Consider the following 20,553-nt stretch of genomic DNA (forward strand, 5'->3'; position numbering starts at 1 on the left):
CATCAATGTCAGTGAGCCTTGCCTGGGGAGGCTGCTGCCCCACAGGTGCTCACCTCACAGACCATGAGCAGCCAGATCCTCTCTTTGCTTTTTGGACCTCAAGGCCATTAATCTTAAGAGGGAAGGTTAAAGGGAGAGCCAGGGAGGAATGCCTTGTACCTCTGTGGAGTTTTGGAGGGCTGTGTCTCTGGTCCCATCCCCTCTGTGCTCATACCCCTTGGGGACAGATGGCCCATGGTGTGCCTGTTCTCCCATGCACACACATCACAGAAATGGAGAGGTCACCATGCCCTGTGGTGCCAAAACTGCCAGGGTGTGTGCTGAGCTCAGTGCAGGCTGTTGATGAGTTTTTTCCCATCCTGAGGTTCTTGGTTAGCCATGCTGAGTAAGTGGCAGTGGCTCGGGTTTCCTGCCCTCCCTGTCACTGCAGTCCTGCAAGGTCAGTCACTGCAGTCCTGCAGGGTGAGATGCTGGAGGTTTGCCTGCCTGCCTGATCCTGTGCACACCAGGGCATGAACCTGATCTCCCTGGTACAGCAATCCTTGATTTTCCCTTCCACAGCCTGGCCATGATCTACTTGTAATGGAAGAAGGATGTAGAGGCAGTCAGGTAGCATAGATGCTTGTTTTCTAGGTCTAGGTCCTCAGCCTGGCTTTTCTGTGTGGCCACAGGCTGCTCCATCAACAGCCCCATGCCCTGGCTGCCCTCTGGCCAGCTGAAGTCAGTAATCCCACCTGTGCCAGAGTGGGATGCTAAGGCTGGATGAGCATAGGCATACTGGGAACCCCAGCTTAGTCATCTCAATGCTCCCAAGACTGTTTCGATGTTTTGCTACTCCAGCTGTCCGTGAATCCCCTAGCAAATGAGTTTGCTGGCAGGATGCTTGAAGGGAAAGACAAATTATGAAAAATTGCATTCACATAAAAGACATGCCTTATTTTTAATTGGAAATCTGATTCTCTGGATTAGTGCCCACCCAACCAGAGAGAAGAAACATATGCTGATGTATCAACAAAACAAAGAGGGCACTGAATATTCAAGGCAAAGCTTACACACACTGAAAATGCTTCATAGAAATTATCCAGCAAATCAGTTTCAATGGCAAATCTCATGCATTCAGTGTGCATTCACAGGCCACAAAGAGGAAAAATAATTTTTCTCTGCATGTTTTCTGACTTGTTTTCTGACCCTGTTTTAGTATTTTCCCTCTAAGACTTACAATGGGTAGACCACATATTGAAATTTCTGCCTTTACATTATTGCTTCGTTTTTCTACCTGCAATCCTGTACACCCCTGTCTTTCTGGATTAGTCCATTGCTGTCACTTCTCCAGGACAGTGGCTGCTCTGGAGGACATCTGTCTGTGGTTGGCATCTAAAGGCCCTGCCTCATGCACAACTAATGGGAAGCTGTCCTGACACCTTCAGGAGGTGACACTCATCCACCTCTGTTGTTCACAACAGTATTTGTTCCTTTGGCCTCTAAAGATTGGGAAAAGCACAATGGCAGTGGCATAGCAGAGAACGGGAACTGGTTTGGTGATACTGTGTGTTTTGTTGAACCTTTCAGATACTATTGCAGTGTGCCATCAATGGAATATTGCAAAATGCTGAATTTTCTCATTTCTGTGATGTGAAAATTTAACATAGGCATTTCAACAATGACTTTAAGTGTGACCTGTGGTGTCACTGTGATTTCTCATTCTGTATATCAAAAACAGCTCTCCATCCAGAGGGAGTTTGAACATGTTCTACAGGTCTCAGTTTAAGCTGTTCTTGATGCATGTGAGCAGAAGTCTCCTCTCACTGTTTCTGCTGCATGCTGTTCCTAGAACATAAGCATGATTTACTTTTAGCTGGTTGCCCCCAATAGTTATTTTAATGGTAACACTGCAGCTATATAATTTGCATAATTTTTTTCTGAGAGCAGTGCCATAAAAGGTGAGACTAGCTGGAACAAATGGTCTAGAAAAGTAGTGATTTGGGTATTTGGAGGAGAGTTTCTGTGGCTATCTAGTGATGAAAGGAGCAGCAAAAGGGCAGGAGAATGGCTTGAGATCAGGCTCAGAGGAGCTGTGATACACTGCAAAGGCTGTTTTTACAGGTGTGAGCATGACATGATGGCTCCTTTGGACTCTTTTGGAGTTGGAGGTGCTTAAGAGCGAGGGGACAGAGGTGGACTGGTTCTTCAAGTATCTTCTGAAATTTCTTTGTGCAGTCTGGCATTGTACTGGCAGTACTGTGTGGAGAGAATTAGCTGGTCAGGCTGGAAGGGTGAAGGCTTGCATTTGGGAGGTTTCTGGGCAGGAGAGCTGGAGCATAGAGGAGCACTATCTCCAGGAGGAACCCATTGCTTTAGGCCACCAGGAGCAAAATATCTGATATGGGAGAGAAAGGAATAGCAATAAGGACTTGATAGAGAAACACACCTTGTACAGATCCCTGTGAAAATCCCCCTCAACCTGCCATCCCTGACAGGATGTTCCTCCTACAAGCGTGAAGCCGGTGCATAGAAACAAGCTGCAGGATCTTATTGCTGTGTGGTGGATTGGTGGTGATGGAGAAGGGATTTGGAGGTTGCTAAGGGTCTCCTTGTTTGTTTGCTGATGGTCTAACAGCTCCTGCGGTCAGAGACACACTCTCCTTGTTAACAAAACAGCAGTGAATTATTTAGCAGCTGAAAATGCCAGATGGCAGTAGCACTGCTGCTTACAGGAGGAGGGGAAAGAGAGAGAGACATGCACATGGTGAGGAACAGATTGAGAGCATTTCCACAGCAAAGAGCAGACCCTGGCTAGAGGTCCTGGTGATCCAGGTGGCAAGCAGGAGGCAGGCAAGCCAGGGCAAACAGCTTCTGCTTGCCAGAGTAGCCCCCTCATTTTACAGGTCTCTTCTGGAGGTCCCTTGTCTGGAGGTCCCATTATCCTGATGGGGCCATGCTGGCCCTTAAAGTACAGGACTCCCAACCAGGGCTGGGAGACAGGCTGTGACTGAGGGCACTGCAGGGACGCTTTGCCAGCCATCATCTATCACAGATCCATCGCATCCATGGGTGCAAGTGTCAGCCCCAAGTCTACTGGGAGGCCCTTTGGAGAAGTATTGGCATATCTCAAGTGACCTGGCAATTCTTTTGAGAGTCACACTAGCGTTCAGCTGTCCTAGCTTGGGCAGTGATGTTTCCAGACATCATAGTCTGGACAGATGGATGTGTATGTGGACAGGGACCTCAGAGGAGAGCTGAAGATGCAGTGTGGGCAGGTCTGTAGCATACACTGAAGCCCATAGCTCAGGTGACGGTGCACCATATGCACAGGAAAAGGGACTGTCATGTGTCTGCATGTCCTGGGGAGCTTGGTGCCTGCAGCTCAGCAGCTTCTGACATCCCTTCAAGGCATCTATGCAGGTAGTCAGATGCCAGCCTAATCTTGCAGTGGGGTGAGTGAGACTCAAGCTCTTCTGGACTCATAGCCTTGGTCCAATCATCCCAGCCACACTTAGGCTTCCAGTGGAGATTTTTCTTTGGGATGGAATTTATGCTTCAGAAATGAAGAAAATAGCAAGTCACCATCTTTTTTGTGTGTGTATTTAATTTGGGAACTGCAGGCATCAAGAGTAGTTCTTAAATTCTTCAGCCCTCTGGAGAGCTTGGGTTGACAATCCCTTGGGAATCCTCAGTGTCCAGGTTGCCAGACTTTCTTCCTTTCTTTGTCAACTCTTGTGTTTGAAAACCTCCCTTCTCCTCAGCTTTTTCTTTCCCTGAATGAGGAGGTCAAAGAGAGTTAGTCTCTCAGGCATGTAACATATGTCAGCTCCTGCACCAGCACTCTTCTCCTGCCTGCTCTGGTCAGCTGTGGATTGGGCATGTCTGGGCTCCTCAGGAACTTTAGGACAAGACTAATCTCCTCCTCCTCGTGAACTTGAGGACAGGACTCCTCCAAGAGCAAACTGCAAGGTCTAAGAGAGAGAGGCTGAGGCTACAGCCATGCATATAAAATCAGGTGCTACTGTAGTCCTGCATATATCACACTGACACAGCACAAGTAAATGTTTCCTAACAAAAGCAAATCTGTGTAGAGTTTAGGAATATCGCCTTTCTAAGCCAAGTCATTTTCTATGTGCTGTCTCTGTGCTCCCCAAGGACCTCTCAATTAGGTTTCCTTTGGTGTTGAAGAAGATATCATCTTATTTCGTCTTGGTGGCAGAAGCTACCATAAACACTGTGTCTCCACATCCCTGGAGGTCCCATATATCTCTGTTTTCATTCTCCTCCATTGCTTAATAAAATCATGGGTCCTGCTTCTCTTTTTCCACCCTGTTCATGTGAGTTTTGAATATCCTCCAGCAGGGATTACCTGGTGCTGCAGGGGCTGTAGCAGGATCTCAGTTATGGCTGGAATATAGATGAAAAGGAAGGAGAGGAATGAACGCTCAGTGGCTTGAATGCAAAACTCCCAGGAGTACATGTTACAAACCCCTCTTGAGTTTTCACATAGCCTTTGCACTGGTGACAATACACTGACCTCAATATACTGTGCCTATCATGTCTGCAGGGCAAGGCACTTATATAGTTCCTTATAAACTTCAGGGAGGCCTGAAAATGTTCTTGTCAGGATCACAAGTTCCTGAGAATAAGAATGTAGAATAATTGCAGTTGGAAGGGCCCCATTTGAGGTCATCTGATAAAAGCCCTTGCTCAAGGCCAGCTTCAAAATCATGTTTGGCTGCTCAAGGCCTCCAAAGACTGGAACGTCTCACCACAGACATAGCTGTTCTTCTTCTTCAGGCACGAGAAGCAGCTGGCTAAAGGTGTTAATAGTGACTCCAAAGCACAGAGGAAGGACACATGAAGACGAGAGACTCTGGCCCCCTTGCCCCCACCCTGTGTTTGTTAGTGTTTGCTGTGCTGGTTCCCTCTCCTCATCTTTGTATGGTGAGGGCAGCAGCCATTTGGTACGGTCCTGTGGCATCCCCATGAGAAACAGCCATGCTGGCTGCTCTAGGGTCCTCGTTCCCTGGGGTTCCAGGCACTGCAGATTTGGAGAGGATCCTCTCCTGCCTAAAGCATGGAGGAAAGGCTTTGGAAACAAGCCACAGTCTTGGCTATTAATGGCCTTTAAGTGTCTCCTGCCAGTGAGGACTCTATGGTATCAGCTCCTGGGGAAGGTGGTGGGAAGCCCGACATTTAGGGGTTTTGAGATGCTTACTCTTCTAAAGAGATCAAGATATCTTGGAAGGAGCAATTCTGCTTAGGTGGAAGGATGAAAGGGATGTCCTCTAACTCCTGAGTCACACAGATCATGATGCTGGAGGAGGACAGCAGGCTTAGGGATATTCCATAGGCAGTAGATATCTGGCTGTGGGGACAGAAGCAAGTGCAGCCCAAGAGCCCAGTTGTCAATATTATCACTGCTGTTTTTTTCAGAAGTTCAAACAAATGCTTCAGTTTCTTATTCCTGCCTGCTGACAACACCAGGGTGGCCATGACTCAACCCAGCTTCCAGGACTGAGGGGCAGAGGTGGTGAGAGATCTGTCTCAGGTATGACAGAGACAACCAAATAGCATTGGGTTTAATGGGGTGGGGAGCAGGAGGTAGCTGGGAGCAGGAAGTAGCTGTGAGATTTCTTCAGCAACACCCTCTGCCTTGTGTCCAGAAATCTCTCCCTGAGAGAAACTGGGACTGAGGTCACCAGCCAGTCTTATCCCCTCCCTACCCTTACTCAGCTCCTCAGGCCTTGATGGAAGAGACCTGGAAGAGCCATGGCCCCTTTTCAAGCAAAGGCTTCTCCATCCACACTCCTGCCTCTGTGTTGCAGGGTGAGACCCCACAACGGTGCCGATGGAAAGCACGTACTCGATGGAGCCTGCACCTGATGGTGCTGGCCTCACCTCGCTGGATGTGCTCATCTTCCTGGACGCCCCGGTGAACAGCACGGAGGAGCAGTGCTTCAGCGCCCGCTCCCGCAGCACTGTCCTGGAGGGGCTGCCCTTCGGTGGCGTGCCCACTGTGCTCGCCATCAACTTCATTCTGTGGCTGGTGAGCGGGCCAGGAGGGTGCCTTTTTGCGGGCTCTGCAGCCCCTGCATGCACTGACAGCCACACACAAGTGCAGCCTGTGCAGCGGTGCACCTGGCTGATGGGGGAACAGGCATGAGTGCAGGGGTCCAAGGGCTTTGCCCATGGTGGGCATCAAAGGACACTTGGGCAGCAGTGGTGAGATGACGGAGCAGGAACAGTTTGGGATAAGAGTTTTGCATGAGCTTGGGCTCATGAGTGAGAAGGCAGAAAGGAGGGATATGAGAAGATCCCATGGGGTGAGACCTTGCAGCAAACACTTCTCTTTCTTATTCTTCCAGCTTCTCCTTCTGGTCTTCTCATGTCTTCGGAAAGCAGCCTGGGACTACGGGCGCCTGGCACTGCTGATGGACAATGATAGGTGAGGAGGATGCAAAGGTGCTGCAGGTGGTGGCTCCATTCTAAAGAGGGCTGGAAGGAAGGCCAGCACTGTGGCATGACACAGAGTTCAGCAGGTGTTCCTGTCCCTTCTTCCCACTGGGAATGGCCTGGTGCCCCCCTTTCCCATGGAGACATAGTCACCATCTGCTGCAGGGAGAGGGAAAGCCCAGGCCAGCTTTCATTCCCTCTAGCATTTGGTGACAGTGTTCTTGGTGTCATTGCGGGCACTCTTGGGAAGGTCAAAGAACTGTTTTTCAGTGGGGACTGTGCCCCTGCCTCTTCTCCTGCCATTCTCTTGGGATGAGCAGGCCTGGCTGGTGGAGGAGGCAGAGGGAGACGCACAGCAATAACACTGTTCCTCATGTCACCACAACAACTTGCCTGGCCCATCATTTGGGCCAGAATTCCACAAAAATAAGCAGTGTTCTGGTAAAAGTAGAGCCCAGACCATATTTCCAGGTGGGCTCTGCTGCCCACAACAGCTTGCCTGCAAAGCACAGCTCACCCTGGGCAACAAAGCATCTTTCTTTGCATAGGCTGGTGCACACAGGAGGGGTCTGTGCAAGGCTGGGCAGCCCACAAGAGTAAGCTTTGTTTAAGTCCCTCTTCTGCCTTCTCCCCTCCAGTTCCTCTTGGCTTCTGAATCTAGAGCTGAGTCTGGTGATGAATATGTGATGTTTTCCCTTCTACAGTGAGATCAAAGGGCAATCAAGATTAAAAATGCAAGCTCTGATTACATTCCTTTTTACTGCAAAACCATTTGAGACATCTGAAAACAGTGGAATAAAAAATATCTAGTTCAACAGTCCCTTGTAATGGAGCTAAGACTACATCTCCATGAGCCCATCATGGGTCAGGGCCACATAGAAGCTGGGGAGACTTGGTGGTGCAGAGGCAGAAAGATGCAACCCCTTTGTCCCAAGCCCAGCAGTAATCACTGTTCCAGCTCCTGTGTAAGATGCAGGAAGGGGGGGAGGCATTTCTTGGGCTGCTGTCTTAGGAAAGACTTCTCCAAGGATGCTTATCCTCTCATGTCTGCTGCTTCTCTTCTGCCTCCCTCCTCCGCTCCTCCCCTCACTGCAAAGCCTGACATCGCTTTTCTATGGAGAGCAGAGCGAGAAGGAAAAGTCCCCGTCAGAGACCAGCCCTCTGGATGCTGACAACAAGGATGTGGTGAGTGCCAGTGGCTGTGGCAGTGGGAACCTGGGCAGGGCTTGTCCTGGCCCAGCCTGTCCTGTTCTTCATTAGAAACCCAGGTCAGAAGTGTGAGAAATTAAATCTCCTGCTCAATACCCTTCAGCAGTGGGGAATTCCTGGAAGCTGGAGGGTTTTTTGTCCTGGATTCTTTGAGGCATCTATTTTGAATGGCAGTTTGGAGGGAATGCTCCTGTTGGCAAGCGTCTCACAGCTGCATAGCTGTCCTTGCAGCTGTGGGGACCTGGTATGGTGCATGGCCACAGCCTGGCTGCTTGTCTGAAAGGATCTTTCCTACCCCTCAGGATAAAGTCCCCCACACCACATTTCCTCTTCTGCCAGCATGGTGGGGCTTTAAAGTAACTTTTTTGTTTCTCTACCACAGCGAGCTTTGGTGGAAACAAACACAAACATTCTGCTGCCTCTTTCTATTTCTTTTTGGCAGCAAAAACTCAAAAATCAGTCACTGGTACGACTATGAAAAAATGTCATGACTTATTAAAAAATCTAAGTAGGAAAGAGCGAAAGAAGCAAAATCCTTGCAGGTGGCAGGAGGCCTGTTTAAAGGCTCTATACCAGATGCTCTAGGCGTTGTATGAAATGTATATTGCTCATCAAAAAATAAGTGAGAAAGACTACAGGGAAGGCCAGCACACTAAAGAGCAGATTAAAAGGGATTATTAGAAGAAGACATCCTTTAAAAAGTCAAACTGTTCACAAATGAGGAAAACCTCAACTCTGCCAGATTAGGTGTAAAATACACTAAGAGGGGAGAAGAGTAGTTTTGAGGAGAAATTTGTAAAGAGCATAAAAAGCCCAGAATCAGAAAATCACAGGAAGAGTTGAAAGGAACCAGCATGGGCCATCTGGTCCAACCTCCTTGTTCAAGCAGAGTCATCCTACAGTACATGGCACAAGATTTTATCTTTAATATCTCCAGGGAAGGAGACTCCACAACCTCTCTGGGCAATCTGTTCCAGTGCATGGTGCTTTCTCCTAGTCCTCAGGCACCTTTCCTGATCACCAGGACCTTTCAAAGATGATCATGAGCTGCCCTGCTGTGGTGTGCACCAGCTCTCCCAGCAGTTGTGGATGCATCCTCTCAAGGCCCACGGACTTGTGGATGTCAAGTCTGCCTGGTTGTTTTCTAACCCAATCCTCCTTCACCAGGGGAAAAGTCTGAAAACCCCTGTGTGTACACAGTGACAGGGAATAAGCTAGTTAGTGCACAAGAACTTAGGTTGTCTTGTAGGACTCTACAGCAGTGCCACCTCAGCACTTGATAGTGGTAAAGAAAGTGCACTGAATGTTAGGAGCTGTCATGGAAGGGGAAGAGGAGGGAGCTCTGGAAGCAGGAGCCTGAAACAGTTGGTTAGTGTTTGACCTCAGCTTCCTCTGCAAATCCTTCTGAGGCCAAGAATACGCACCTGACATCCATCAGGATGGTTGATGCTTGTAGAGAGACTTCTGTATCCCTTTATACCCCTGCCCCAGCAGACTCCTTGTTCCCACTCACAGAAATTTTCTTACCACTACTTTCAGGAAGGTCACATGGTCCCTCAGGGCTTTCACCACCTGGAAGAGAGGTTGTGCTCAGCTTCCCATCAGCTCTTTGGAGTGTGTTTTCCTTGCTTCTCCTGAGGCAGCTGCCTTTGCCACTGGGCTGAGCATTGCTAGGCTGCCTTGGGCACTGCTTCCATTTGCTCAACCCCCTGGCCATAGGCACTGCACCACCTCTGCATGTTTCCTTAGCATATGTTGTGACCCAGTCCCTCACCAGGGAGGTGGGGGTGGTTGCCCTTGTCTCATCCTGACTCTTTTTCCTTCTAGGGATTCTGTTCCTGGCTTCTTTCTATCTACCAGATGAAGTAAGTATGTGTTCTTGGCATTATGGTCATGCCCCACTGCTGCCTACCCATGAGGAGCAGGTGCCCACAGGTGGTGGCCCATCACCAGGAGCTGCTGGGACCAGCAGCAGAGGAGAGCCTTCTTAAAACATCCACTCTGAAGAGAGTGGAGAGCTCACCTCTGCATTTCCTCCTGGCCCCTAGATCCTATCCCAAAGAAAAGGGCTTCAGCCTCTCCTGATAGGAACCAATCCTGTAATGAGATGGCAGCTGGAGGGCTGCTCAGGTCCCTCATTCCCTCTGAATCATTTGTGAAATCATTTGTGCCACAGTCAGGATGTGATGAATTGCTATGGGCTGTGGGAGACTGGAGCAAGCCAGTGTCCCCATGGTGGGAGGTGGTGGGGAGGAACCACCAGCACTGACCCCCACCTGCCTCTCTCCAGGGATGAGGAGATTCAGAGCAAGTGTGGGATCGATGCCACCACCTACCTCTCCTTCCAGCGGCACCTCCTGGTCCTGCTGATGCTGGTTTGCGTGCTCTCCGTGGCTGTCATTCTGCCTGTCAACTTCTCAGGGGACCTCCTGGGTAGGTGCTTTGCTAGTCACAGGTTGACTCAGGACTTCCAAGCCTTTGAGCAAGCACTGTGCCTCTGGGAAAGAAGGCAAAAAAAACCCTCTCTCAGAAGCCCCCATGAGAGCAGGAGCCCACCATCAGCTAAGTGACAGAGGAATATAAGAGGCTGGGAAATCAGGGCGGTGGAGACTTGGTGAGGACCTGGGAGATGGAAAAGAGGGGAGCAAAGACCAGCCAATAACTGCAATATGGGCACGCACACTGCACTGGGTTCCCTTAACCTTCTGCTTTTCCTCTTCCTCTGCAGGACACAATCCCACCCACTTTGGCCGGACAACCATCGCAAACATCCCAACTCAGTAGGTGCTCCCACAGGCGGGGGGGCTGTGTGTGCTGCCGCTGTGGTGGGCACTGCTGGGAGCACCTAGGAACAGAGCTCAGCACAGTCCCGTGCTGGGGACAGGGACAGATCCACGTGAGCAGCACACTGCTCATGGTAGCTCTCCTGTTTCTCTGTACTACGAGGGCACAGTCAGGGCAGCCAACCCAGTGGCATTGCTCTTTGCACCCCACTGCTGGCAGAAGTGCTCTTGGGGATGTTGTGTGACCTCATTTCTGTGGTGTCTCAGTCAACAGCCTGGGTGCTGCCCCTCTAGTTCCTGGGGTGAGTGTCTGACAGCTGGCACAGGAAGGTCCTGCTGGGTGGAAGGGGTGGCCACAAGTGAGATGCTGAGTGCCAGGCTCATCCCCATGCCACACACTCACCGCATTGCTCATTGATCCCCACTTCCTCTCTTCCAGAGACCGTCTCCTGTGGCTGCACAGCATCTTTGCCCTCCTCTATTTTATCTTCACCATCCTTTGCATGGCTCATCACTCTGTCCACCTGGAATACAGAGAGAATGAGAAGGTGAGAAACCACCCCTCCTCCAACCCTGCCTTGTTCAATGGACAACTTCTTGCTTTGCACAAGTGCTGATCCCGATAGGTACAGAGGTCTTTAGGAACAGCCTGGAACTGGGCTGGTAGGGAGATGTATGCCTGATTTTGACCAGCTTCTGGATAAAGTGACAGCCTGGAGGCAAATGTCTCTCTCTTGCTGTCTTCTCTCTTGAGATTGAAGCTCTGCTGTATCCATCTGTCTGGGGTATGGCATTGTCTGGCTGTGCCCTCAGAGTTTGGGACTGGGCATTGAGGAGGTCTGTGCTTACTTGCCTCCGGGGTGGCAGCTGGTGTCCCAGCTCACTGCTGGGTGGACAGGGTGGCAGTGTTACATCCTGCAGATCCCTGCCCATCCTGCAGATTTCCTTTGCCTCTTCTCTTCCACCAGATCGCCCGGACACTGATGGTTACCCACATCCCCAAGGAGATCACAGACCCTTCACTTATCATCAAGCATTTCCAGTGAGTAGCCATGTGCCACAGCCTAGCTGGGTGAGTGGCAGGCAGGTGGCAGGGACTGTCTCTGTCCCCTGGCTCCTGGTGCCACCATGCCCCTGTGCTTGCAGCGAGGCTTATCCCAGCTGCACCGTCACCAACGTCCAGTTCTGCTTCGACGTGCGCAAGCTGATGAAGCTGGATGCGGAGAGGTGAGTGCATGCACGTCCACGTTGCCTCTGTGGGAGGGTGTACTGCTCCTGCCCACCACATCAAGGCACCCAGTCCGGGTTTATGTCTGTACGTCTGGTGGTCCCCAAATGACTTTTGCTATTGGCTTCCTGGCAGGCGCAAAGCAATGAAGGGGCGGCTTTACTTCACCACCAAGGCACAGAAAGAGGGGAAGATCATGATCAAAACTCACCCCTGTGCCCGCATCTTCTGCTGCCGCTTCTGTGGCTTTGATGAGGTAGGAGGGGTGCGGGCAGGGCTGCAGGCAGCACACATGCGCTGTGGGCAAGGCAGAGCACAGCAGCTTGCCCCTGCCCCAGCCTGGTGCGCAGCACAGCCCTGGCTGCTCCCACAGGTGGATGCTGAGCAGTACTATGGGGAGCTGGAGGAGAAGCTCACAGATGAGTTCAATGCGGAGCGCAACCGCATCACACTCAAGCGGCTTGATATGGCCTTCGTCACCTTCCAGGACGAGCGGATGACAGCTGTGTGAGTGCCCCTCGTGCAATGGCCATGGGGATGCCCCTCCTGTTGGCCACCACTGCCATGGGGGAACTGGGGCACCTTGCCAGCTTTTCCAACCAAAGCCTGGCAACGGGTGGGTCTCTTTTATGCCTCTGCCATCTGCGGAGTTGGCTGTCCTGTTAGGGCTGTGGGAAGGGTCTCACAAGAAGTGAGACCTGACCCCTGGCTTCCTCTTCCTGCAGGATTTTGAAGGACTACAGCCACATCCACTGCCGCAAGCACCCCCAGCAGTCCTCTGTCACTACTGTGGTCAAGTCACACCACTGGGGTGTTCGCTATGCCCCTGCACCCAGCGATATCATCTGGTGAACCCCCACGGCAGAAGGGAGGGAGGAAGGGGGAACAAGCAGACAAGGGGAAGCCCATGTCCAAACCCATAAGGAGCCCATGTACATAGCTATAAGGAGCCTATGCCCATAGCTATAGGGAGCCCATATAGCTGTAGGGAACCTGTGTCTGTATCTGTAGGACACTTTCCTAAGGTGATGGGGGCTGAAAATCCCTCATATTGCCATAGCAGAAGTCAGCAGGGGTGATTGTGGTGATCACCACAAGGGTGTCAGGGCCCAACCAGCTGAGACTGGGGGTGATTGCCAGTCTGCTTTCTCCAGCCTGATTCCAAAGCCTCCCAGTCGTATGGACCTCCACTGTGGCTATTCTCTGGTCCAGGGGGCTCTGCATGTGACAGCAAAGCAGTTTGGGATGGGAAAAGGGTGAGCTCAGAACAAAGTCTGCCAAGATGGTTGGTGCAGACAGGAGGAGGCAGAGCTTCATGAAGCTATGATGGGAGGCCCAGGACACAGAGATTTTCCTCCTTATCATGTCCAAGTTGTGTTTTCCTCTTACAGGGAAAATTTATCAGTCCGTGGCACGTCATGGTGGATGCGATTCATTCTGCTTAATATCTGCCTGTTCGTCCTTCTCTTCTTCCTCACTACGCCAGCCATCATTGTCAACACTATGGACATGTTCAATGTCACACACCCTGTGGAGAGTCTCAAGGTAGTCCCTAACCCATGCCAGTTTCCAGGCTTATCTGTGATGGGGCGGGGGCACCAGCTCTACACTGTCCTAAGAAGATGAGCCATCAATAGGATGAGCTTTGATGAGAAACAAGGTTATTGATGAGGTCATGTCTGTGCTTGCTATCCATCCTCTTCTCCTTGTGTTTCCAGTGGCAGAGCCCTGGGGCAGCACCTGAGCTTTGGGGCTGGTGTCCATGGAGGCAGGCAGGTTGCTGTCCATTCAAGAAGTAAGGTCTGGAAAGAGCTCAGGAGTTGTTACAAGCTGCCAGCAGCACAGCTCCTTCTTACTCATTGACCTATGAGCTTTTGGGTGAACACTGGGGCTCAGAACATGGCTGTGGTGCCTTTGGCTGGCTTCAAGTTCTTAGCTCCTAGAACAAATGCTCCTGCTCAGGGAGGGGATGCTCCAGCCCACCTGCTGCATGCACCATCATGTTCTGTCTCCAGCATGGCTGTGCTGTGGTGGGTTGCTGAGGGGGTGTTCGGCATCTCTCTTCTTGCAGAACCCCATCATCACCCAGTTTTTCCCCACGCTGCTGCTCTGGGCCTTCTCAGTCTTCTTGCCCTTCCTTGTCTACTACTCAGCATTCTTCGAGTCTCACTGGACAAGGTAATGGGGCTGGCCCCCACAGACCCCAGGGCTGCCATAGATGGGAGGAACTCCAGTGGAAGGGGAACCCACCCTGCAGGGAGGCAGGCAGTGAGCAGTAGATCCCCACAGTAGAGCAGAGGCCCCTGGGTGTTTCTCTCCATAGAAAGAGCCCCAAGGCCATGCTCAAAGCAGCCATTTGCTTCCCATAGTCCTGAACACTTCCAGGCTACTGACAAAGTCAGGTGGTTTTAAGATGGATCTGAAGAAGTTTGTAAGAGGGACGGTGTGATGGTGGACTGGAAGCAGCAGGGGCATCCTAGGCATGCTTCCAGTCCTCCAAGGCAGAGGTATGGGTTCAGGATGCTTAAAGTAGAGGAAACTGCCCAGCTCCTATGATGTGTTCTCTCTGTCTTGACCTTCCATCAGCCCCAAGCCCTGTGCCTGGTCTGATAAATCTTTACAGGAGCTTTGTCACCACCTCCCTTCCTTTTTCTGGGGAAAACTGGAGGTCATGGACTCATACTAGACACCCATCTGCCTCTTGTTGGGTGTCTATACCGAAAGGGATGGTAGGAGAGGGCAAAGATGAAGGAGGTGAGTGCTTTCACTACAGCAGATTCCTCATGGTGACACACCTTAGCCTTGGAGAGGCTTTGCAAGGCTCCAGTGAATGCACAGATCAAATGCACACAGTTTTGTGGGGCAGGGAGTAACTCCTTGGTGAAGAGCGAGACCAAGCCCAGCCCTTCACCCCACCTGCTGCTCTTTCCCAAAAAAGTGCAATGTTCTTTTCTTGTCTTCCCTTTCTGCAGGTCAAGTGAAAATCAGATCACCATGCACAAGTGCTTCTTCTTCCTGGTGTTCATGGTTATCATCCTGCCCTCTCTGGGTCTGAGCAGGTATGGACCACCCTGCCATGCTGCTCTCCCTGCTCACGAGCTGGCAGGATCACACCCAGGCCTCTCACCCTGGCAATGTAGCCCCATAGGGCTAAGATCCCATTGCCTCTGAAACACAGCAGTCTTTGGGGAGGAAAACATTCTCTAGCGGTGCTGAGTCACTCACACATGGTCACAGATGGAAACCTTCCCTGCAGAGGAGAGGAGCAGAGCAGTTTACCAGGCTGCCACAGCTGACCCAAGGGGGCTGGTGGCAGTGATCAGCTGCTGCTTGATTTCAGCATACCCCAAAACAACCTGGTCAGGTATCTTCATAGCTCCAGCTCCAGCAATCCTGGCCATCCAGGAGGCAAGCACACACTCCACAGTGGTCTTGTGTGGCTGTAGGAACTGTTCTGGCAGTGTAGGGTGCAGAAGGTCTTGCCACATACAGGACAGGGAAAAGCACATGCCTGCTGGGTGTCTCACATCACTCTGTAGCTCCCCCTCTGTCTGAGCTGTTCCTCTTCTGTTCCCTCCAGCCTGGACCTGTTTTTCCGCTGGCTCTTTGACACCCACTTCCTGGATGAGGCTGAAATCAAGTTCCAGTGAGTAGCAGGAAGCTCCCAAACTTCCCAGGCAAGCGGGAGCACCTGTTGTCCACAGCCAGCAGCTCTTGCAGCTCCTACCTGAGCATCCTCTCACTCTCACTGTCTCACCTCTCTGTCCCTGGGGCAGGTGCGTTTTCCTCCCAGACAATGGCGCCTTCTTTGTCAACTATGTGGTCACCTCCAGCCTGATTGGGACAGCCATGGAGCTGCTGCGCATCCCAGGCCTCCTGGTCTACACTGCTCGCCTCTGCTTTGCCAAGTCTGAACCTGAGCGGCTCCATGTCAAGCGGGTACGTGGCTCTGGCCATCTGTGAGCCTTTGTGACCCCTTGCACAGCAGAGATGCACTCATGGAAACTCAGGCTGTTGTGGTTCTGTGGGGATGCTTGTGGGGACTTCTTTAGGCCTCGTGGAGGCTAGTGGGGGTGAGGCAGTCCTGTGGGTGCAAAGGCAAGTGCAAAGGCAAGTGCAGGCTTTACAGTGACAGAGGCAGCAATGACACTCTTGGTTGTGCCCCAGAGCCAAGCATACCAGTTCCAGTTTGGACTAGAGTACGCCTGGACCTGCTGTATCTTCTCTGTTGTCATGACCTACAGCATCACTTGCCCCATCATCGTCCCCTTTGGTGAGTATGATCCCATGCCCATAGTCCCAGCCATGCCAAGAACAAGGCTGTCCCAGCCACCAGCAGCAGCATGGGAGTGCAGGCTCCCTGCATGGCATAGGAGGGCACCTTGGGCATCGTCCTCAGGGCCTGCCCTGCTGTCCCTATGTCCTGGCTGTCCCCATTGCCCTCCACCCAGATGGCTCCTCTTGTCCCACCAGGATTGCTGTACATGCTGCTCAAGCACATGGTTGATCGGTACAACATTTACTACGTGTACATCCCCACCAAACTGAACCAGCGCCTCCACGTCGCCGCCATCAGCCAGGTCGTCGTGGCCCCCATCCTCTGCATGTTCTGGCTGCTCTTCTTCTCCGTCCTGCGCCTCGGTAGGGAGAGCTTGGGGCTGTGCTCTGCCACTGCCGAGGGGTCCTGTCTGATGTTTGGGGGTGATGAGCCACTGGTGTCACCCTTGAATTAGGCATGGAGTGGAGGGTGGTAAGGGGCAAGGTGTTGTGAAAACCTGGCAGATGAAGGAGGTGTCAGCTTGTGTTTTGGGAAGAGGGTTGAGAATTTCTAAAACCCAAAGTAGGCACCAGCCTGGGGCTCAGCTGGATATGTAGAAGGTTCTTGGAGGCTTATGTGCTGCCCCAGTGTCTCTGTGCTCTAGGTCCCACTCGGCCTGTCACCCTCTTCACCTTTGTGGTCCTCCTTTCCTGCATCGTCTTCTCCTTCTTTGGCCTCTGCCTGAAGAAGCTGCAGCCACGGAAACCGTCTAGCTACCAGGTCGGCGCAGACAGCCACTTCCTGTTCTTTCACCCCACTGCATCCCCTCCTTGCTTTCCATGGGGAGTCTGAGATGGCACCTGGCTGTCCCTAGCCAAAGCTGGTACCCCAAACCATGATTTCCTCATGGCTTACTTCTCCTTAGATGTCTGACCAGTCAGAGGGCGCATTCAATGATGTGGAGCGGAGCAGCGTTTCCTCCACCCCAAACTCCAATGTGAGTACCCCTCTGCAGCCCTGCTGTGGCCTCCTGCTCTGCTGGGTCCTGATGGCCCACTGCCCCCCGGGGCAGCTCTTTGTGGCCACTGTCCTGCAGGAGCCTGAGCTGAGCCTGACACCGGCAGCCTCTCCGGCACACCAGTCCTATGGCACCATGGGCAACCACCTGGAGCCAGCGGAGGATGGGGAGGATGGGGGGCTGCAGAGCTTCGAGACAGAGCTGGAGACAGTGGAGGGCGAGTACAGGAGCGGCCCCGTGATAGAGAGCCAGGCTCGCTACCAGTGAACATCCCCGCCACAGGCTGAGAACAGACTGTGCTGAGAGCGGAGAACGTGCCATGGGGCAGGAGGGAGCCTTCCCTGCACTGCTGGGGGCTATCTTGCTAATGGGGCAGGGGATGACAGGACTGATGTGAGGGAGACCCCATTGCATGGGCAGTGGCAGGAGGCTCCGGTGGTCCCTCCCGCTGCCTGCACTGGCTGAGCCCCCTAATGTGCCCCTGTCCCCGTCTGCCTCATCCAGCACACAGTGGGGAAGAGGGGGTGCAGCACTGTGGGGGGAGGGTCTCTCTGAGAGGCCATGCTTTTGGGGGCAGGAGGGAGGCCCTGACCCCTCTGAGAAGAGGGAGCAGCCCAGACAGCCTAGATGAATGTGCCTGCCACCACACTGTCCTCTGGGTCCTCAGTGGCAGGGGATGGCCACCCCTAACCCTTGCATCTCACCCCATCCAGCTACTGCTCAGGCAGCTGTCCTGCTGGCTCCCCTGCTGCTGGCCTGCTGCCCCTGCTTTGCCCATTTTAGCAGGGACTGCTGACATGTGTGTGCTTTGGTGGAAAAGGTGAGTGTCCCTACATCTGCCAGCAGAGCCCCTACAGCCCTGCACCAAGGCAGGCATCAAATGCAAGCCCAGCTCTTCCTCAAGCCCATCCCCCCATCTTGCTGCACAATGCCTGTGCCCTTGGGCTCTTGGAGAGAAGTAGGAGGGCAAGAGACAAGTGTGTTTAATGGCTTTGAGGACAGCTCCTTGTCACTCCTCTTCCCTGGCAGCACCCCATCGTGCTCATGCTCTCACTGGGGTGATTATCTGCCCATGGGACCCAGAATAGCTCTGTCCTAATGCAATGGAACAGGGGGGGCAGGTGTAGGCTGGCAGGACCTGGACTTCCAGGTCCTCCTGGTCCACCACATCCTGGCTGCCCTTGTCCACAAGCTGTAGCTGTGGGATGCTCCCCCAGTAGCCACACTGCCTCTCAAGTGTGAGTCCTGCTGTGATTAGTGTTAATGCGCCATTACCTGCCCAGACAGTATCTCTAGAGTTTTCCAGCTCATCCAGACCAGCTGTGGTGGCCCCTGGGGATGAGGGTTTATCCTCATCCTGCTCAGCTCCTCTCCCACCATAGCCCACCTGGCCATGCTGGCTCCTCACTCAGCCCTGCTTTGGCCTCAGGGCTGATTTTCCTGTCCCTGATTCTCCTGCTAGCTTCAGAGCAACTAGAGTTTCACCGTCCCAGGGCAGTGCAGGGAGGGAAGGGAGGAATGTGAAGCTCTGCCAGCACCAGGGCTGCTGGCATGGGAAGTGCTGTTGTGCAAAGGCAGGTGCTCCGCCATGGCACTGGTTAGCATTAGAAGTGCCACTGGAGGAGGGACAGTGTGCCAGTTCTGGGCTGGATGGGAGGTTAAAAGGCAGCCCAGCAGTGAGAGCATCAAGGGGGCCCTTAGGACACTCCTGTGGGGCTAGTGGGTCTCAGCCCAGCCGGCTGGCAGTCCCATGGCCCCCATCCCACCCACGCTCCTGCATGCTGGGGCGGTGGCTGCAGCACACTAGTCACAAAGTGGTTGCATTGGGGGAGCCTTGAGCTCAGATGCACCCTTCCAATCCCAAAAAGTTCCCTGGGGGGTTTGTGGCCTCCTGCCCAGGTACCCCCATGGCTGCCCACAGCTCAGCTGCTCCCCTCACTGCCTGCTCCAGAGGCAGCCCCAGGCAGGGCACGGGGATGCTGGTGGCCTCTCTGAGGGTAGAAGCAAGTGCCTGCTAGTGGCACTGTGTCCTCAGGAGCTCAGGCTGCTGGTCTGATTGCCCTTGGCTGCCCCACTGTAGGAATGTGCCAGAGGTCTGTACCTTCTCGTGATTTATTGCTATGACCGTGCCTTGAATAAAATGACTTCACCCAGCTGCTGCCTGGCGTCGTCACACCCATGCGTCTTTCCTGGCACTGGTTTAGGGGCAACCCTTGCCGGAGCAGTTCCCACCTGTGGGCTGCTTTTGACCCTGTCTGGGTATGTCCTGCAGAGGCTTCAGTGGTAAGGAGACTGCTTGGATATACCCCACCTCTAGGCTGCCCACTATGATCCCCATAAAAACAAACCCCAACAAGTGGGCAGAAGCAGCAAAGTTTCAGGAGTGGAAGAGCACCTCACTGTGTCTCAGGCACAGCTTTTGGCACCATCCTTCCATTGGGGATGAGTTGCAGTCCTGGGACAGTTGTGCACCTCTTTTGCCCACCTTCTGTCAGCAGTCAGCTGCCAGAGAGCTGGCTCAGAGCACCACCAAACGTGCAGATGTTGCTTGAAGGTTGCAGGATGGGAGCTCTGGGACCACAGCAAGAGTTGGGGCAGGAGGAACCCGTCCCATCTGAAGATGGAGCATATGTTTCCAAAGCTGAACTACTCACCAGCAAGTCCCAGGGAAGGGGGTGAACACCACTTTAGAAGTCCTAGATTTTGAGAGAACAGTGCTCTTTTCTGGCCTCCTCCCTCCCTCAGGTAAAAATACACACTATTTTTACCTGAATTCCTACTTGAATGATTTGCCTCTGGTTTCAGCAGGTTCCTCCTGCTGGCTCCTCCACAACTTCCCAGGGGTGAGCCCTGCCACTCTGGTTTATGGCACAGGGCAGAAGGCATGGGGAGGGCTTCCCTTTGGGTGGAAACCTGGAAAATTTAAAACCCAGCACTATGCTCCTGCAGAGGTCCCCCATGGTTTGTAATGAGTGGTAAAGAGAGTTAACACAGGGCATTGCTGTGCCAGGGAGATGGGCAGGAGCTCTGGCTGTGAGCAAGGGTTGGAATTGCCCCCGGTGGCAGCTTGCCTAGCCCTCACAGTGGGCAGCTCATCATGGCCTGCTGAGGGGGTGTCAGCCCCATCACACTGCACCTCTGCCTGGAAAGCCACTCAGGAGCTTGCTCCCTGGTTGCAGCCTGCACAGGCAGCATCCCTCACAGCCAGGGCCCAGCAATCCCATGGAGTCTCCCACTATGCCAGCTGGTGGCAGGCAGTGACAGGAGCGTCCCCTCCGGGCAGCAGCCACAGCAAAGGGGCAGTGTGTGGGAGCTGTGGCAAACCTCCCTGCTGGCACAGGCAGTCAAAGATGGGAGTGCTGCTGGAGGCTGCCATTCTGGCCCTTCCCTGCTGTGCCAGGTTTGGGCTCCCACCACCAGTCCTGAGGTCAGGACGAGCTGGAAAACTTACCAACTACCCAAAGGGAGTATTTCTTTGCATCCAGATCTCTGCTGCTCTCCTTGCCCTTCACAGCCCATCATACTTTGCCTTATGGAATAAACCCATCCTAAACCAGCAACATGGCTCTCCCAGGATGTTTTCCCTTCTCACCTGTTATGCGGCTGGGATTTCCAG

General features: G+C 52.9%; 1 protein-coding gene across 4 annotated transcripts in view; it reads left to right on the top strand.

The window, feature by feature from the left end:
* The window catches only part of TMEM63C (transmembrane protein 63C), a 32,339-nt gene extending 13,243 nt beyond the window's left edge, over nucleotides 1-19,096 (top strand). For all 4 annotated transcript variants that reach the window (XM_015630655.3, XM_015630658.2, XM_015630656.2 and 1 more), the window contains exons 2-24: nucleotides 5,422-5,536; nucleotides 5,814-6,034; nucleotides 6,354-6,433; nucleotides 7,539-7,626; nucleotides 9,478-9,515; nucleotides 9,941-10,083; nucleotides 10,379-10,430; nucleotides 10,873-10,981; nucleotides 11,402-11,475; nucleotides 11,580-11,660; nucleotides 11,797-11,917; nucleotides 12,035-12,168; nucleotides 12,387-12,509; nucleotides 13,053-13,206; nucleotides 13,733-13,839; nucleotides 14,634-14,720; nucleotides 15,242-15,307; nucleotides 15,438-15,600; nucleotides 15,829-15,934; nucleotides 16,135-16,302; nucleotides 16,584-16,699; nucleotides 16,845-16,916; nucleotides 16,992-19,096. In XM_015630655.3, coding sequence (XP_015486141.1) covers nucleotides 5,837-6,034; nucleotides 6,354-6,433; nucleotides 7,539-7,626; nucleotides 9,478-9,515; nucleotides 9,941-10,083; nucleotides 10,379-10,430; nucleotides 10,873-10,981; nucleotides 11,402-11,475; nucleotides 11,580-11,660; nucleotides 11,797-11,917; nucleotides 12,035-12,168; nucleotides 12,387-12,509; nucleotides 13,053-13,206; nucleotides 13,733-13,839; nucleotides 14,634-14,720; nucleotides 15,242-15,307; nucleotides 15,438-15,600; nucleotides 15,829-15,934; nucleotides 16,135-16,302; nucleotides 16,584-16,699; nucleotides 16,845-16,916; nucleotides 16,992-17,204 — 2,493 coding nt within the window. In that variant the 5' untranslated portion in view covers nucleotides 5,422-5,536; nucleotides 5,814-5,836 and the 3' untranslated portion in view covers nucleotides 17,205-19,096. The remainder of the gene's footprint in view (nucleotides 1-5,421; nucleotides 5,537-5,813; nucleotides 6,035-6,353; nucleotides 6,434-7,538; nucleotides 7,627-9,477; nucleotides 9,516-9,940; nucleotides 10,084-10,378; nucleotides 10,431-10,872; nucleotides 10,982-11,401; nucleotides 11,476-11,579; nucleotides 11,661-11,796; nucleotides 11,918-12,034; nucleotides 12,169-12,386; nucleotides 12,510-13,052; nucleotides 13,207-13,732; nucleotides 13,840-14,633; nucleotides 14,721-15,241; nucleotides 15,308-15,437; nucleotides 15,601-15,828; nucleotides 15,935-16,134; nucleotides 16,303-16,583; nucleotides 16,700-16,844; nucleotides 16,917-16,991) is intronic.
* The last annotated feature ends 1,457 nt before the right edge of the window (nucleotides 19,097-20,553 follow it).

Source organism: Parus major, chromosome 5, assembly GCF_001522545.3.
Source record: "Parus major isolate Abel chromosome 5, Parus_major1.1, whole genome shotgun sequence".
Taxonomy (NCBI): Eukaryota; Metazoa; Chordata; class Aves; order Passeriformes; family Paridae; genus Parus; species Parus major.